General features: G+C 45.2%; 1 protein-coding gene across 1 annotated transcript in view; it reads left to right on the top strand.

Annotated features, from left to right (window-relative positions):
* PRDX5 (peroxiredoxin 5) overlaps positions 1-11,856 on the top strand; it is a 61,829-nt gene extending 49,973 nt beyond the window's left edge. The window contains exons 2-6 of the mRNA XM_070766186.1: positions 1,170-1,304; positions 2,629-2,760; positions 7,368-7,406; positions 8,734-8,798; positions 11,192-11,856. Coding sequence (XP_070622287.1) covers positions 1,170-1,304; positions 2,629-2,760; positions 7,368-7,406; positions 8,734-8,798; positions 11,192-11,297 — 477 coding nt within the window. The 3' untranslated portion in view covers positions 11,298-11,856. The remainder of the gene's footprint in view (positions 1-1,169; positions 1,305-2,628; positions 2,761-7,367; positions 7,407-8,733; positions 8,799-11,191) is intronic.
* The last annotated feature ends 5,895 nt before the right edge of the window (positions 11,857-17,751 follow it).

The following is a 17,751-nucleotide window of genomic DNA, read 5'->3' as shown; positions in this document are numbered from 1 at the left end:
GAGAAGAGAGACAAAGAGAGAGAATAAGAGTGAAAGAGAGAAAGAGAAAGAGAGAGAGAGAAAGTGAGAGAGAGAAAGAAAGCGAGAGAAAGAGAGAGAGAGAGAAAGCAAGAAAAAGAGAGAGAGAAAGAAAGAGGGAGAGAAAAAGAGAGAGAGAAAGAGAAAATGAGAGAGAGAGAGAGAGAGAGTGAGGCCGAGAAGAAGATAAAGAGATAGAGAGAAGAAGAGAGAGAGAGAGGTGAGAGAGAGAGAAAGAGAGAGGAGAGAAAGAGAGAAGAAGAGAGAGTAGAGAGAGAGAAAGAAAGATTGGAGAGAGAAAGAGAGAGAGAGAAAGAGAAACATAGAGGAGAGAGAGAGAGAGAGTAAAAGAAAGAGAGAGAGAGAGAGAAGAAGAGAGAGAGAGAAAGCTCACCTGCTGCTGTCGCCAGGGAAGCTCCAGCCTCGCGGGGCGCTGCAGCTGCCGGAAAACTTAAAAGGCACAAAAAAGGAAGCTCAGCTTCCGGTCTCACAACTTTTTGCTTTTCACAAAAGTTGCGAGACCAGAAGCTGAGCTTCTTTCTTCACGGCACACCTGATCATGTCTCGCGGCACACCGGTTGAGTGATGGTGTTTGGGGAAAAACTGTTCTTGTGTCTAGTTGTCTTGGTGTGCAGTGCTCTGCAGCGACAATTTGATTTTTTTTGTTTAGATATTAATAAATAGAGCAACTTATTCCATTCTCAGGAACCAACCCATTTCAAAACGTTACCAAGTTAACAACTGAAGTGATTCTCTTAAGAATTGTGGCTAGAACAATTGTAAAGCATTCACACCAAAGACAAATCCCTTGTGTGTCCAATCATGTGTGTCCAATCACACTTGGCCAATAAAATTTCTATTCTATGCTATCATTTCCTATTCTACTCTACCCTACCCTACTCTCTATTCTATTCTGTTTATTCTATTATGTATTCTGTTATCTACTTATTTTATTCTATTTTGTTCTAAAATGGGGCGAAACTCACTTCACAAATGTTTTCACTTAGCAACATAAGTATAAAGAGAAGATAAGTAAGATTTTCAGTTGTGGGGTGTGTGGGTGTCACGTGACCCCCTTTTGCATTCTGATAGGCCGGGCATGCTGACGGGGGAATTCTGGGAATTGAAGTCTATCTGCTTTCTTTCGACAGGTTGGGGACAAGTTGCCCAGCGTGGAAGTCTACGAAGGAGACCCTTCCAACAAAGTGAGGCTGTCCAGCCTCTTCAAGGGGAAAAAGGGCATTCTTTTCGGGGTGCCTGGCGCCTTCACCCCGGGTTGCTCCAAAGTGAGTAAGAATCAGTTTTGAGAAGCCGCCAGAATTGAAAATGTAAAGTCGGAGGCAGTCCACCAAAGAGCACTAGAAAATCTTTGATGCAATGGTAGTCCTTTTTCTTTAATGGCTGTTGAAAGTTACACACGCAGCGAACAAGTTGGCAAAACCAGGGGTGACTACTTAATGCAGGGGTGGGCAATTAATTTTGCCATGGGGCCGCATGAGAAATTGGGATGGTTTTAGAGGGCCGGACTCATATAATTGTTCTGTCTGGGTCACTCCGGAAGCTATGACCAACCCAAAAAGATAAGCCAGACACACCGGTTGAATCCAAACACAGTTTTATAATGGTAAAGAGAAACGAAGCCAACAGGAAATGTCCTTACAGGTCAGGAAAGCACTGGAACTCCAAAAGAAACACGAAAGCAAAGTTTTCCCCGTTTGGGCATTTTTTTCCACTTACCAGACTTCAGAAAGGCCTGTGAACATACGTGGGGCAGCCGGGGTGGTGGTGGTCGCACAGGCATGCGGGGGAGGGAAGTTGTGGGCGCACCACACTCACACGCACCCCTCTTGGCACACGAACCAAAAAAGGTTCGCCATCGCTGGCTTAGCAAGACACATTCCAGTCCCAATTGCGGTCATTCGTTTGAAGGATACCTCAATCTGTTTCCGCTATAAAGAGGACGCTGCAGAAAATAACCTTTGCAAGGATGCCTCGACTTTACATGTAGTGACCTACAGAGTTACATTGGCGTTGAACAGTGACCTGTGACCATTTTTCACACTAATGACCGTTGCAACATCTCCATAGTCACGTGATTCCCCTTCAAGCAAAGTCAACAGGTAGGTTCACAGGTTGGGCTCTTCTGACTTGTGGACTTCAACTCCCAGAATTCCTGAGCCAATCATGCTAGTTCAGGAATTCTGGGAGTTGAAGTCCACAAGTCATAGAAGAGCCAACTTTGCCTACCCCTGGTTTGGTTCATTCAGAGACACAGAAGATTGACAGCAGAAAAAGACCTCCTGGTCCATCTCTTCTGCCCTTATACTATTTCCTGTATTTTATATCTTAGGATGGATCTATGTTTATCCCAGGCATGTTTAAATTCAGTTCCTGTGGATTTACCAACCATGTTTGTTCCAAGCATCTACTACTCTGTCTCTAACTACATGTCCCTAACTTAGCAGCTGCAAAGATTCAGTTAACAGTGGCCAGAACGGTGGTTAAAATGGGGCAAAATTTTACTCTTAGCAAGACAAATTATTTCCGGCTCAGTTGTGGTCATAAGTTGAAGACTGTAATTCATTTTTTTTGTTTCATGTCCGATGACAGACCCATCTACCCGGCTACGTGGAGAAAGCCGGACAACTGAAGGGCAAAGGAGTTGAAATCATTGCTTGCTTATCGGTCAATGATATCTTTGTGATGAACGAATGGGGGAAAGCTCACCACGCTGAAGGAAAGGTAACAAATGAAGTGGGGGAGGGAAGGATAGGAGATTCCCCCTATCCTGGTTTCATTTTTCCAAAACACAAAAGCATTTTTTGGGGGAAAAATATACATTAAATGCTACTCAACTTTGGGACTTTTAAGAAGGGCAGACCTCAAAGCATTCTGGTTAGGGAATTGGGGGAGACAAATTTCCCCATTGTTAAAGCATGCTGACTTAATTCAACTCAAACCAGGCTTTCTTCCATACCACCTGGTGTTGCATTTATTGCATTGTTAAGCACACGATTAGTAGAGGATCTATATGAAGGAGCCACCGGGAGTTAATGATAATGGAAAACATGGTTATTGGAGATTGAAGAAGAGTCTTTATGGTCTAAGACAGAGGTCCCCAACCGCCGGTCCGCGGACCGGGACCGGGCCGTTGGGGTTTTCCAGCCGGTCCGCGGCGCCGCTGCCCTCCCGGCAGAGGACATTATACAGGACAGGGTGGGGCGTCGGGCAGGGCGGGGAGAATCAGGAGGCTCCTTTGGCGGCTGGGGGCTGCCTGGCTTTGTGATTTTGGCTGGGGGGGGAGTTAGGAAGGTCCTACTTCTTCCCCCCCCAGCCAAAAACTCAAAGCCTATCTGCTGGATACGGGCGATGAGTGGGACAGAGCGGCGCGGAAGCCTCTTGCAGCAGCTGCCACAGCCACCAGCTTCGGCGCCGCTCGTCCCGCTCATTCCCCGTGTCTGGCAGAAGCTGCTGCCCGAGTGCTCTTGGCTGGCGGGATTCAAAGTGCTGGGGTGGGGGGTGTCCTGACAGCCCCCCCACCCCAGTGCTTCGCCTCCCGCTGGGACACCCCCCACCCCAGCACTTTGAATCCCGCCGGCCAAGAGCACTCGGGCAGCAGCTTCTGCCAGACACGGACAATGAGCGGGACGAGCGGCGCCGAAGCCGGTGGCTGTGGCAGCTGCTGCAAGAGGCTTCCGCGCCGCTCGTCCCACCCATTGCCCGTATCCAGCAGAAGCTGCTGCCCGAGTGCTCTTGGCCGGTGGGATTCAAAGTGCTGGGGTGGGGGGTGTCCCAGCGGGAGGCGAAGCACTGGGGTGGGGGGGCTGTCGGGACACCCCCTACCCCAGCACTTTGAATCCCGCCGGCCAAGAGCACTCAGGCAGCAGCTTCTGCTGGATACGGGCGATGGGTGGGACGAGCGGCGCGGAAGCCGGTGGCTGTGGCAGCTGCTGCAAGAGGCTTCCGTGCCGCTCTGTCCCACTCATCGCCCGTATCCAGCAGATAGGCTTTGAATTTTTGGCTGGGGGGTGGAGAAGTAGGACCTTCCTAATTCCCCCCCAGCCAAAATCACAAAGCCAGGCAGCCCCCAGCCGCCAAAGGAGCCTCCTGATTCTCCCCGCCGTGTGGAGAAGAGTGGAGGGCTGCGTCACTAAGCTCCACCCCTCCATAACCCCACCCCCATATGACCAACGCTCCCCCCCCCCCCCCGGGCCGTGGAAAATTGGTCTAGCTTAAAGTCGGTCCCTGGTGCAAAAAAGGTTGGGGACCTCTGGTCTAAGACAATCAGGCCATGAATGGAATAACTGTATTGTGAAGGAATTAGTTAATATGAGTTTTAAGGCTAGAATAGCTGATCCATGTTTATTTCGGAGACAAAAGAATGGTTTAATTTCTTAGTTATTATTGTTTATTGATGATGTAGCAATAATTACTAAGACTGAAGAAGAAGCCGATGAGATTGTTTACGATTTACAGAAGAAGTTCAGGATTAGAACTTTAGGGGAGATTGAGCAGATTGTTAAAGAAGTGCAATATGGAAACCTGGAAACCTGCGGTTTTGGGAATTGAATTCCACTCGTTTTAAAACATACTGGTGGGGAATTCTGGGAATTGAAGTCCACCCATCTTCCAATTTGCCAAGTTACAGCCACTCCTTTTTAAAAAACTTTTTTATTTTTATTTTTTAATTTATTTTTTTATAAGTCCACCCATCTTCCAATTTTCCAAGTTTCAGCCACTCCTTTTTTATTTTTTTATTTAAATAAAATAAATAAATAAAAAAGGGGTCCCCAAACTTGGGAACTTTAAGACTTGTGGACTTCAACTCCCAGAATTCCCCAGTTGGCTGGAGAATTCTAGAAGTCGAAGTCCACAACTCTTAAAATTGCCAAGTTTGGGGACCCCCCCATTTAAAAAAAAAATTAAATAAAAAATAAATTAAAAAATATTTTTTAAAATATAAAAATAAAATTAAAATTAAAAAAAATTAAATTACCGTATATACTCGAGTATAAGCCGACCCGAGTATAAGCCGAGGCACCAATTTTTGCCACAAAAACTGGGAAAACGTATTGACCCGAGTATAAGCCGAGGTTAGAAAATGCAGTGGCTACTGGTAACTTATAAAAATGGAAAACAATAAAATTACATTAATTGAGACATGTTTTAGAATATTTATTTTAAAGAAAACCAGTAAACTAGCTCTGTAAATTTAAAAGAGGGTAAACAAATTAACAATATTAACAATAAATTAAAAAGTAAAAAAAGTAGCTCGATCAGGAACAAAGCTAAAACCTAAAAGTTAAAATCCTTCAAAACTGGATTCCTTCTCATCATTAATTGGATTTACATTATTGTTCTGTTTTTATATATGCTGTGAGCCACCCTGAGTCCTTGGAGAGGGATTGCATACAAATCCAATTAAATAAATAAACAAACAAACAAACAAACAAATAAGTGCATCCAAAGAAGAGCTTCAGCATTAGCTGCTGTGAGGTTATCAGCATAGAAAACCAAATAGATAGATAGATAGATAGATAGATAGATAGATAGATAGATAGATAGATAGATATAGATAGAAAGATAGACAGACAGACAGACAGACAGACAGAAAAATAGATAGATAGATAGATAGATAGATAGAAATAGATAGATAGATAGATAGATAGATAGATAGATAGATAGATAGATAGATATAGATAGAAAGATAGATAGACAGACAGACAGAAAAATAGATAGATAGATATAGATAGATAGAAATAGATAGATAGATAGATAGATAGATAGATATAGATAGAAAGATAGATAGACAGACAGACAGACAGATAGAAAAATAGATAGATAGATAGATAGATATAGATAGAAAGATAGATAGACAGACAGACAGACAGATAGAAAAATAGATTAGATAGATAGATAGAAATAGATACAGATAGATAGATAGATAGATAGATAGATAGAAAGAAAAATAGTTAGATAGAAAAATAGATAGATAGAAATGATACAGATAGATAGATAGATGATAGATAGATAGATAGATAGATAGATAGATAGATAGATAGATAGATAGACAGATAGATATAAAGATAGACAGACAGATAGAAAAATAGATAGATAGATAGATAGATAGATAGATAGATAGATAGATAGATAGAAATAGATACAGATAGATAGATAGATAGAAAAATAGATAGATAGAAAGATAGACAGATAGAAAAAGAATTCCTGTCTAGCTCTGCCTCATAACACATTATTAGATCCTATCCAAGCAAGGACAGCAACTACCACAAAATACCATTTTTTAAACAGTTTAAATCCTTTCAAAGGAGGGGGAGGAGAATATGACAGCAGGGGGCCTTTTTAATCCGACTCACCATTGCAAATGGCTGCCTTCTTTGCTTGAGCTAGGGAGAGGAACTACGGCGTGCCAGAGGGGACAAAAGCTGGTGCCTCCTCGCTCTGGCTCAAGCAATGGCGCCCTCGTGTGGTGACTTTGTCAATGACCCGAGTATAAGCCGAGGCTGTGTTTTTCAGCCCATTTTTGGGGCTAAAAAACTCGGCTTATACTCGAGTATATACGGTAAATTTAAAAGGGGGGGGGGTCCCCAAACCTGCCAATTTTAAGAGTTGTGGACTTCGACTCCTAGAATTCTCCAGCCAACTGAGTTCATTATATTAGTCCGGCCCTCTAAAACCATCCCAATTTCTCATGCGGCCCTATGGCAAAATTAATTGGCCACCCCTGCTCTATGACTTCCTCTTCCAAGCTAGCCAAGTCCTCTCTTGTTGCCTCTTAATGCCAAAAATGTGAATTAATGAACCACAGCAGCCAAACCCTGGGAATGAAGACGTGTTCATGGATAATTGCTTTGAGCTCCAGAGGGACTTTCCCAGAACACCTCTCAGCAATGGTTTCTTTCTCTGCCCGCCCTTCCCAAGGGCAAAATAATTTGATTTTCGAATAACTGCGTGGTATGTGGTTTGCCCAACCTTAGGAAAACTTGCCCAGTTGCCATAGTCGTGCCCAGACAAATGGACTGGGGTGTTTCCTCCCTTTTCCGTTCTTTTGCTTTTAAAACTTTTCCTGCAAAAGTTTTAAAAGCATCCAGAAGAGAAAGCTAATAGACTAAACCAGTGTTTCCCAACCTTGGCAACTTGAAGGTATTTGGACTTCAACTCCCAGAATTCCCCAGCCAGCAAATGCTGGCTGGGGAATTCTGGGAGTTGAAGTCCAGATATCTTCAAGTTGCCAAGGTTGGGAAACACTGGGCTAAACTGAGACTCGGAAAGGTTAAGAATTGCTCAATAACTTGATTTTTAAATTGGGGTTTGCTTTCTTGTCTATGCAGGTGCGGATGCTGGCTGATCCAACGGGGGCTTTTGGGAAGGTACGGAAATAACTGGTGAGGTGTCGGGGTTCAGGCTCAGGATAGGGGAGACACAGGGTGCTGGGAATATGGATTTGGGCTGGCCCAGAGTCACCCAGCTGGCTTTCACACCTAAGGCGGGATTAGAACTCACTGTCTCCTGGTGATTGGTTCAAAGTCAGCCAACTGGCTTTCATGCCTAAGAAAGAACGACTAACCGCGTGCATAGCCAGTCTCCGCCATTTCCTCTGGTTAAGTGAGCAGTGTGGTCGGGCGGCAGGAAAAGCAAGTAGGATGCTTGGCTGCATAGCTAGAGATATAACAAGCAGGAAGAGGGAGATTGTGATCCCGCTGTATAGAGCGCTGGTGAGACCCCATTTGGAATAATACTGTGTTCAGTTCTGGAGACCTTCACCTACAAAAACAGATTGACAAAATTGAACGGCTCCAAAGACGGGCTACAAGAATGGTGGAAGGTCTTAAGCATAAAACGTATCAGGAAAGACTTCATGGACTCCATCTGTATAGTCTGGAGGACAGAAGGAAAAGGGGGGACATGATCGAAACACTTAAATATGTCAAAGGGTTAAATAAGGTTCAGGAGGGAAGTGTTTTTAATAGGAAAGTGAACACAAGAACAAGGGGACACAATCTGAAGTTAGTTGGGGGAAAGATCAAAAGCAACGTGAGAAAATATTATTTCACTGAAAGAGTAGTAGATCCTTGGAACAAACTTCCAGCAGATGTGGTTGGTAAATCCACAGGAACTAAATTTAAACATGCCTGGGATAAACATATATCCATTGTAAGATAAAATACAGGAAATAGTGTAAGGGCAGACTAGATGGACCATGAGGTCTTTTTCTGCCGTCAGTCTTCTATGTTTCTATGTTTCTAAGTTTAGGGAAACAGAGCTGGGCCATGAGGCAGAGCCTTCTCTGTTGCTGCCCCGGCTCTATGGAATCAATCTCCCCCCCCTCCCCGATGTCCATACTGTTCCCACCCTACTGACCTTCCGCAAGGCCACTGGCTTTGGTGACAGGCCTGCAGGCCCATGAATTATCAACCATCAGGGCCAAATTGTATAAATGTTTTGTATGCATGTTATTGCAATTGGTTAATTTATGGGGGTTTTTAAATTAGGGTTTTGTAATTTTTTAGATTTTAAATTTGACATCTTTTTTATCGTTTTGTTCAAAAAAAATATAAGACAAGGTCTTATTTTTGGGGCAAACACAGTAGAACTCACCGTCTCCTGTTTTCAAGTGTGGGGCTTTAACCACTAGATCAAACTGCCTCATGTCTCCCAGACATTGAAAGTCAACCCCAACTTTGCTTTTTCTCACAGGCCACAAATCTGCTTCTGGACAAGGACTCTCTCCGGGAATTGTTTGGGACGAACCGATCCAAAAGGTCTGAAAGCCAGAAATTGCATTTCTCTCTCTCTCTCCCCCTCTGTGTGTGTGTGTGTGTGTTTATGTGTGATGCCTTCCCTTCCAAAACCTTTACAAGCATCATTCGACCTACAGCCACCACCACCACCATCTTCATTTAAAGACCCCGTAATCCCTTGCATCGGGGTAGAGTCTGGACAACTGAATGGAGATGAGTATTTTACTGGCCCATTGTCTTTCCAGTCACCAATACGGAGTCTTGCTCAGCAAATATATTCTCACATAGCCCAAGAGAGAGAAATATCCGCCTCTACCTAGGATTGAACTCCCAGCCTCCTGATTGTATGGCAAGAGGCTCCACCTCTGGGCCACCGCACCACTGTATAACCACCAAAATTTCTGTTTGTTCAGTGATTTTTCTCCCATTTTACGATCGTTCTTGCCACCGTTGGATAAGTGAATTACTGCAGTTGTTCAGTTAGTGACATGGTGGTTGAGTGAATGTGGCAAAAGGGAGGTCACATGACCCCGGGGACACGCGTGACAATCATAAATATCTGTATTTTGATCATGGGACTGTGGGGAGGCGACAATGGTCATAAGTGTGAAACATGGTCACAGGTCTCTTTTTCCAGTGGCATTGTAACTCCCAATGGTTACTGTTCTGTCCCAGCAACGAGCCCCCCAAGAAATAGACCCCCCCCCATATGGATTTTACAAGATTTAAGCAGATAATTCTAATATTTTAGGAGCAGAGAGGTTTGGATTTTTAAAATGCATCCACCAAGCAACAAATGTTTGTTTAGTGCCAGTCTGCAAACAGCTATATCAACTCACAGATATTCCTTCATCGATCGCACAACTCTCATTTAACTGACTCACTTTGAGTTAGCGGGAATAAAGATCCCACTTTCTCAACTTGTAATTCATCATAATAAACTTATAGTCCAAGAGCGAGATCCGAGCAGACATCTGGAACGTTCGAAAGTTGACTTCCGCACTGAATCGTCACGTGGTTCTCCCTTAAACAGCCACTCGTGCCTACTGGCAACTCTGCGCACCCTGGCATCAAGAAGAGGCTCCTCCTCTTCTCCTGAGTCACTCATGGGCACCTCGGGAGGTGCAGAAGGCCCTGGTTGGCTTGCAGCCTCTGATACCATATCCCCTCCGACCTTCTTGCTATCAGAGTCAGGTGCCAAGTACACTGCCCACCTCTCGATCAGTTGTGCAGGATGTGAATGGGTCAGAACAGGTTACTAAAGAAACAGTTGTAAGTCAAGGTCTACACAACCTGGTTGTATCTTCTCAGTTCTTTGATTCCTTCCTGTACCTCCAAATAAGACCCTCCTCAATCCAGAGGGAGAAAAGCGAAAATGCAAAATATTATCTTTCCCACCAAGTCTATCTGTCCGTCCATCACCCTGGGGGGGGAATTATTGACCCCCTCAGAGAGGGTCTGCAACTTGGGTGTCGTACTCGAACCACAGCTCACATTAGAGAAACACCTTTCAGCTGTGGTGAGGGGGGCGTTTGTCCAGGTTTGCCTGGTGCACCAATTGCAGCCCTATCTGGACCGGGACTCACTGCTCACAGTCACTCATGCCCTCATCACCTCGAGGCTTGACTACTGTAACGTTCTCTACATGGGGCTACCTTTGAAAAGTGTTCGGAAACTTCAGATCGTGCAGAATGCAGCTGCGTGAGCAATTATGGGCTTCCCTAAGTATGCCCATGTCACACCAACACTCCGCAGTCTGCATTGGTTGCTGATCGGTTTCCGGTCACAATTCCAAGTGTTGGTTATGACCTATAAAGCCCTTCATGGCATCGGACCGAATATCTCCGGGATCGCCTTCTGCTGCACGAATCCCAGCGACCGGTTAGGTCCCACAGAGTTGGCCTTCTCCGGGTCCCGTCGACTAAACAATGTCATTTGGCGGGACCCAGGGGAAGAGCCTTCTCTGTGGCGGCCCCGGCCCTCTGGAACCAACTCACCCCAGAGATCAGAATTGCCCCCACCCTCCTTGCCTTTCGCAAACTTCTCAAAACCCACCTCTGGCATGGGGGAATTGAAATATCTTCCCCAGGCCTATATAATTTATGTATGGTGTGTTGTGTGCATGTTTTTTAAATTATGGGTTTTTAACTTCGTATTATTAGATTTGTATTGTACATTGTTTCTATCACTGCTGTGAGCCGCCCCGAATCTATGGAGAGAGGCGGCATACAAATTTAAGTAAGTAAGTAAGTAAGTAAGTAAGTAAGTAAGTAAGTAAGTAAGTAAGTAAGTAAGTAAGTAAGTAAGTAAGTAAATAAATAAATAAATAAATAAATAAATAAATAAATAAATAAATAAAATTATTTTCCATTTTCGCATCTCCCAGCCAGTTTCACAATCTTTCTGCTTTCCAGGTTCTCCATGGTGGTGGAAGACAGCATCGTGAAATCCCTCAACGTGGAAGAGGACGGGACGGGGCTGACCTGCAGCCTGGCCAGCAACATTGTCTCCCAGCTGTGAGGCCCCTCTTGGCCGTCCGTTGCTGGTCTTCGCCCCGGTGGGAACCCCACCCGATACCTCCAGTTGCTTCCTACAGGCTTGATGGTCCTCGAGGGGATTTGGAATGGGCTCAGGGTGGTGCACGCACAGGAGATGGAGTTGTTGCGCTTGTTTATGGAGTCCTTGGTTGCTCTCTGAGGCCTTGGTTTCCTTGTGGACGTTTCGTGACCCAACTAGGTTACATAATCAAGTGTTTGGAAGGAGTGTGGGATTTAAACTCTCTGTTTATATACTAGTGGCTTTCCTTGTAAATGTCCTTTTCTTGTTAGCTTCTTGAATATTGTTTGATTGTCAAGAGACAATAGCAGCAAGCCCCTTGATATAATGAGAGCAAACCCCACACTCCTTCTAGCACTGCTGATGTTACTTACTTGGGTTATGAAAAGTCTGCAAGAAATCCCCACCAAGGGACTCCACAGTTCAAACCCTGAGTTGGAAATATTCTCTTCTGTTGGTTAACACAAATTACTTTGGTTTGTTCTCTGTTCCTCCGATTGCAAATAAATCGTCTGAAATAAAACTCTGGTCTCGGTCTGGATTTTTGGGGTTACTTTGTCCTGGGAATAAGGTGGTACACCCTACAAAATTCCAGCTACGCTCCCATCTGAGCGAGAAACTTTTTTTTCCATCCGTCACTGGTCTGTTAAATTATTATTATTATTATTATTATTATTATTATTATTATTATTAATGCTCCTACAGATGAAGAAATCAAAGAACGATTTGCAAACTTTTCAAACCCTCGGTTTTAAAAAGTCTCTAAAAAAACATTACAGAGATGTCCCACGCCTGTTGTTGTTTTTTTTAAAAAAAATTTATTCCAACTCAAAACTTGAATTAATCTATGCACGATAAATTTTCACACTTGTTTTGGTCTCTTGACGGGGAGAGAAGAAACACTATTTCGGTTGAAACCGCAGAAATTGGTCTTTATGGGAAGCACACGGGGGGCATTTAATTATGGGTGTGGCCATGTGCATCCGACGAAAAAAAATGCACTACACCATTTCTGACAGGTGGCGGTACAGTCTCTTGAAAGCTTCCATTGATAAAGCTCCTATAACTTCAGAAGGCAACATCGATTAGCTAATAAAGGATTTTACTATGGACAAAAAGTACTTGCAGTTAAAGTCTTTTCGAAAGGAAAGGAAAGTCTATCAACGGCTTCATCATACTGATTATGAAGTCTTATCGGTTGGGCTGAGTCCCAGAAAGAAAGAAATATGACAATAATTACCAAGTTGAAACAAAGCGAGGAGGGCGTTTGCCCAGGTTTGCCTGGTGCACCAGTTGCAGCCCTATTTGGACCAGGAGTCACTACTCAGAGTCACTCATGCCCTCATCACCTCGAGGTTCGACTACTGTAACACTCTCTACATGGGGCTACCTTTGAAGAGTGTTTGGAAACTTCAGATCATGCAGAATGCGGCTGCGAGAGCAATCATGTCCATATCTCCGCAGCCTGCATTGGTTGCCGATCAGTTTTCGGTCACAATTCAAAGTGTTGATTATGACCTATAAAGCCCTACATGGCATCGGACCAGAATAACTTCGGGACCGCCTTCTGCCGCACGAATCCCAGTGACCAGTAAGGTCCCACAGAGTTGGCCTTCTCCAGGTCCCGTCGACTTAAGCAATGCCGTCTGGCAGGACCCAGGGGAAGAGCCTTCTCTGTGGCGGCCCCGGCCTGCTGGAATCAACTCCCCCCGGAGATTAGAACTGCCCCCACCCTCCTTGCCTTTCAGAAGCTTCTAAAAACCCACCTATGTCACCAGGCTTGGGGAAGTTGATATTCTCCGTAGCTACTATGATTTATGTATGGTTTGCTTGGGTTGTGTGATTAATTTTTATGATAAGGGTTTTAATCTTTTTTTAAAAAAAATATTGAATTTGTACATTGTGTATTGTGTTGTGAGCCGCCCCGAGTCTTCGGAGAAGGGCGGCATACAAATCTAATAAATTATTATTATTATTATTATTATTATTATTATTATTATTATTATTATTATTATTAAGTTGGCTGGAAAGCCAAGAATATGTTTCTTTAGATCACAAGCCAAAAAATGAGCTTAAAAACTAGATGCTAGCATGAACTACGTTGTTCTCTGCACTGAAATGTGGCGTGATTTGCTCTTAAATACCCTGAGGTATTGAGGTATTGGCCCAGTAGTCAGCAGTGCTATACATGAATAAACCTCCTCCTGAGTAACCACTCATGCCTCCTAGAGGCCCTGCGAATCCTAGCATCAAGGTAAAGCTCCTCTTCTCCTGAGTCATTCATCTCAGGAGGTGTCTTGGTTGCTCTCTTCAGCCTCTGACACCATTTCCTCTTTGCTGTCAGTCTCGGGTTCCAGAAACACAGGGCGCCTGTACCACAACTCCTCTATCTCTGTGTCCTCTGAGTCCATCACTCATTGTGCAGGACGCAAACAGGCCACAACATTGACACACACCCCTCTCTTCTTTGGGGCAACCCCTGAGATGTTGGAAGGCTGCTATCATGTCCCCCCCTGCTCCTTTTCATTAAACTAGCCATGCCCAGTTCCTGCAACCGTTCTTCATGTATTTTAGCCTCCAGTCCCCTAATCATTTTTGTTGCTCTTCGCTGCACTCTTTCTAGTGTCACACCAATTTTTTTTAATAGTGTGGTGACCACAACTGGATGTTTCAAATCTTCCCGTGAACGTGGATTTGCTTACTTATTTATCAGAATAAAATCTGTAAAAAAACCAGCCAGAAGGGGGAGGGGTGTTATGTCCGAAATTTCCATAAAGTTCTGTATTTAAGTCAATGAGGAGAACATCTGCTGCAGGGGCGGGGTCCTCTACCCTCTGTCCTAAGGGACAGCGACTAAGCCCATCTGCATGATTTATCATGGAGCCCCCTTTATGGATAAGGACATAATCGTATCCCGCCAAAAAAATAGCCCACCGGGACATGCGGGGGGACATAAAAGGAGGGGTTGGGCGACCAGTGGCTAATAGACCTAACAGAGGTTTGTGGTCAGTGACCAATTGGAAGGGTCTCCCTAATAAGTAGTGGTGAAATTTCTTCACTCCAGCCACCAATGCCAATGCTTCCCTGTCTATTTGTGCATAGTTGCATTCGGCCATGGACAACGTTCTTGAAAAATAGGCCACTGGGGCTTCCTGACCATTAGGGAATACATGGGCTAGGACCCCTCCCACCCCGTATGGTGAAGCATCACATGTGAGCCTAAGTGGCAGGGTAGAACTGTATTGAATTACTACGCTGTGCGATGTTAAAAGGTTTTTAACAGCAGTGAAAGCCTGTTGTTCTTTCTCACCCCATTCCCAAGACGCTCCCTTGTGGAGGAGTCGATGAAGCGGCTCAGCTGCGGAGGCCTTCTGTTTCAAAAAAACAGAATAAAAATTCAATAGCCCCAAAAAGGCTTGCAGCTCTGCTTTACAGGTGGGGGCAGGGGCATCCTTAATCGCTCTAATCTTTTCCTCTGTGGGGTGTATTCCATGTTCATCTATTCAGAACCCAAAAAAATCCACGCAGGGGGTTCCCCACACACATTTCTCTGGTTTAAGCCTTAAGCCCTTATCCCTTAGACGAGAGAGAACTTGGCGGATTCTGCTATGCAACTGGCCAGGGGTGTCCCCACAAATTAAGATGTCATCAAAATAGGGGACTACCCCTTTAAGTCCACTCAGCAATCGTTCCATCAACCTTTGAAAAATACCAGGGGCTACGCTGACCCCAAATTGTAAGCGCGTGCATTTAAAGGCACCTCTGTGCGTTACAATCGTTTGCGCCATTGCTGTGGCATCGTCAACGGGCAACTGCTGGTATGCCTGGGCAAGGTCCAGCCTTGCAAAGATTCTCCCAGCCCCCAGGGTATGCAGCAGCTGCTGCACAACAGGTATGGGGTAGGAGTTGTGCTGCAACGCCTTGTTAAGGGTCAATTTGTAATCTGCACATACTCTTAGGGAACCGTCAGGTTTCATAGGGGTCACTATAGGGGTTTCCCATCGGGCATGTTCGACGGGGACCAGGATGCCCTGAGCCTGGAGTTTTTGTAATTAAGCATCCAATTTATCTATTAAGGGCAGCGGCACCCTACGCGGCTTTAAACGAAGGGGGGGAATAACCGGATCCAAAGAGAAAGAAATTGGGGGCCCCTTGTAGGTACCTAACCCTTCCTTAAAGACCTCCGGAAATTCTTGTACAAAATCAGGCACACCCATGTAAGTTAGTTTGTGGAGGCCAGTGACAGCTAACCCTAAGGGAGCCATCCAATCCAGACCCAAAAGGGAGTGATTAGCCCCCTCAACAATTAAAATTGGCAACACATGGTGAACATTTTTAAAGGTTACAGGTATTCTAGTTCTTCCCAAAACCCGAATAGGGTGCCCCTGAAAGTCATTGATTGTAATGTCCAGTGGTTGCAAAGAGTCCCGTGACAATTCAGGTACATAGAGCCGCAACTTATGCCACGGCATTAAAGTAAATTTGGAGCCAGTATCCAGCTCCATGTGGCATGGTTGATGATTAAGAAAAAGCGGGACAACAATTTTATTAGGGGGCGGTGGATAGGTGCCACAGTCTGTGTGTGTGCGGTTACCTCGGGTGTTCCATGGCCGTCGGCTTCCTCTGCCCTGTTGTCTGAAGGGGCGGTAGTACCGTTGAGTAGAAAAGGTGGGCAGCAGGTCCTGATTGACGGAAAGGTCATCCGGCAGTGTAGCCCGGCAGACAGCGGCAATGTGGCCTCGTTTATCGCAGCGGCGGCAGAAGGCGTCCTTGAAGAGGCATCTGGATCTTGGGTGCTGACCCTGGCATCTGGCACAGGTCTGGAAGGGTGGACGGGGTTGTCTTGCAGGTGGCCCTCGAAGTTGGCAGCAGTGGTCCTTATAGGCGTCGAATTCTTGCGAGTTGTAGTCGTGGGGATGATTGCCGTGGGCACGATGAGCCTCAGCTATTTTAAAGACCGTCGGCAGCTTGTCGTTAGACTTTAGGTCAGCTGCAGCGGCTTCGGCAACTTCTGCTGTTTGAGCAGCCTTGATGACATCTTGTAGTGAAGAATCTTCCGCCGCCAGCAGCTTGTTTCGAATTGTCACATTCCTCATGCCAAAAATGATGGCATCTGTCAACCTTGCTTCAGGATTTTCGAATTGGCATTTTGCTAAAATAGTCCGAAGACGGGTAGCAAATTGGTTGATAGTTTCTCCCTCAGCCTGAGCGGTGCGGGAGAACTGATGCCTGAAAACCCTCGCAGGTTTAGTGGGTTTAAAATGGGATGCCAATTTATCTCTCAAAGTTTCCCATGGCACTGAATTAGCGGGTTCTGGATCGGTCAAGGTACCCGCCAAATCAAACATTTGCGTGCCACAATAATTAAGAAACAAAGCTCATTTCCTGCCGTCATCTGCATCCTTCATGCCGGCTGCCTCAAGAAATATTTCGAATTTGGCCATATAGGCAGTCCAAGTTGACCTCTCAGGGTCAAACAGTTCAGGAGGTTGAATGATCGAAGGGGTCGTCATTTTGATTTTTTGTGTGAGAAAAAAATCGCCTCTAGACCCTCGTCGCCACTGAAATGACCGAGAAATACGGTTTCTAACTATTATTCTTTATTCACAGCAGGAGGTTAACAAGCCACAGTAACACTTTCACTCTGGCGCGCGCCAAGCAGAAGCCGCGTAAGACCGGAGGCACTTCTATTTATACAGTTTCGCCCAGCAACAAGCGGCGGCTGACAGCTATCTAATATTGGCGCCAAACTACAGCAGCCAATAGAAAACAGGTAAACAGTTCCTATTACATTTGGTGATTTCTGCTTAACAACTACGGTACTTATTTAAACTTTACCTGGTTACAGAACTTTATGGAAACTTCGGACATAACACGTGGATTTGCAACCACGGATCTAGTTCAATACTAGGGTTGATTTGAGGCAGTTTAAAGCACGCAGACAAATCGTGTGCATTCGCAAACGGACCCTCTTTGTGGTGGAAAGCCGAACGGAATAAATGAAAACGCCTCCCTGATAAAACAGGAGGTTGCAGCTGTGACGACAACACTGTTTAAAGAAGGTGCTGGGAAAACTCCCTGCAAGGTTTCGTTGTGTGGGCTGCCCCACCACCACAATTTGTGTCATTTTCCACCAGCGAGTCAAGAAGAGTGCAGCCCGGCCTCCGAAAACGAGCGCCTAGCGAATTCTCTTGGATGCCATCGCTCGTAAAAAATAGAAACACAGGACTCCTGCAGACGTTTCGACATGCTGGGTTTCATTTTGAGGACTTCCTGTCTACTGCGTTAGGAAACACAGTGTAGTTTTGGAGCTTTGAAGCAAGGCAGCTTCCTCCTTACTTGTCCCCTCCACCCCCGGAAAAAAAAACAACCCAGATTACGGAAGGAAGTCCTAAAACACCGCACCGTTGCACATCGC

Source organism: Erythrolamprus reginae, chromosome 13 (assembly GCF_031021105.1).
Source record: "Erythrolamprus reginae isolate rEryReg1 chromosome 13, rEryReg1.hap1, whole genome shotgun sequence".
Classification (NCBI taxonomy): domain Eukaryota; kingdom Metazoa; phylum Chordata; class Lepidosauria; order Squamata; family Dipsadidae; genus Erythrolamprus; species Erythrolamprus reginae.
The sequence above is the reverse complement of the archived record's forward strand: the minus strand, read 5'-3'. Positions and strand labels throughout refer to the sequence as shown.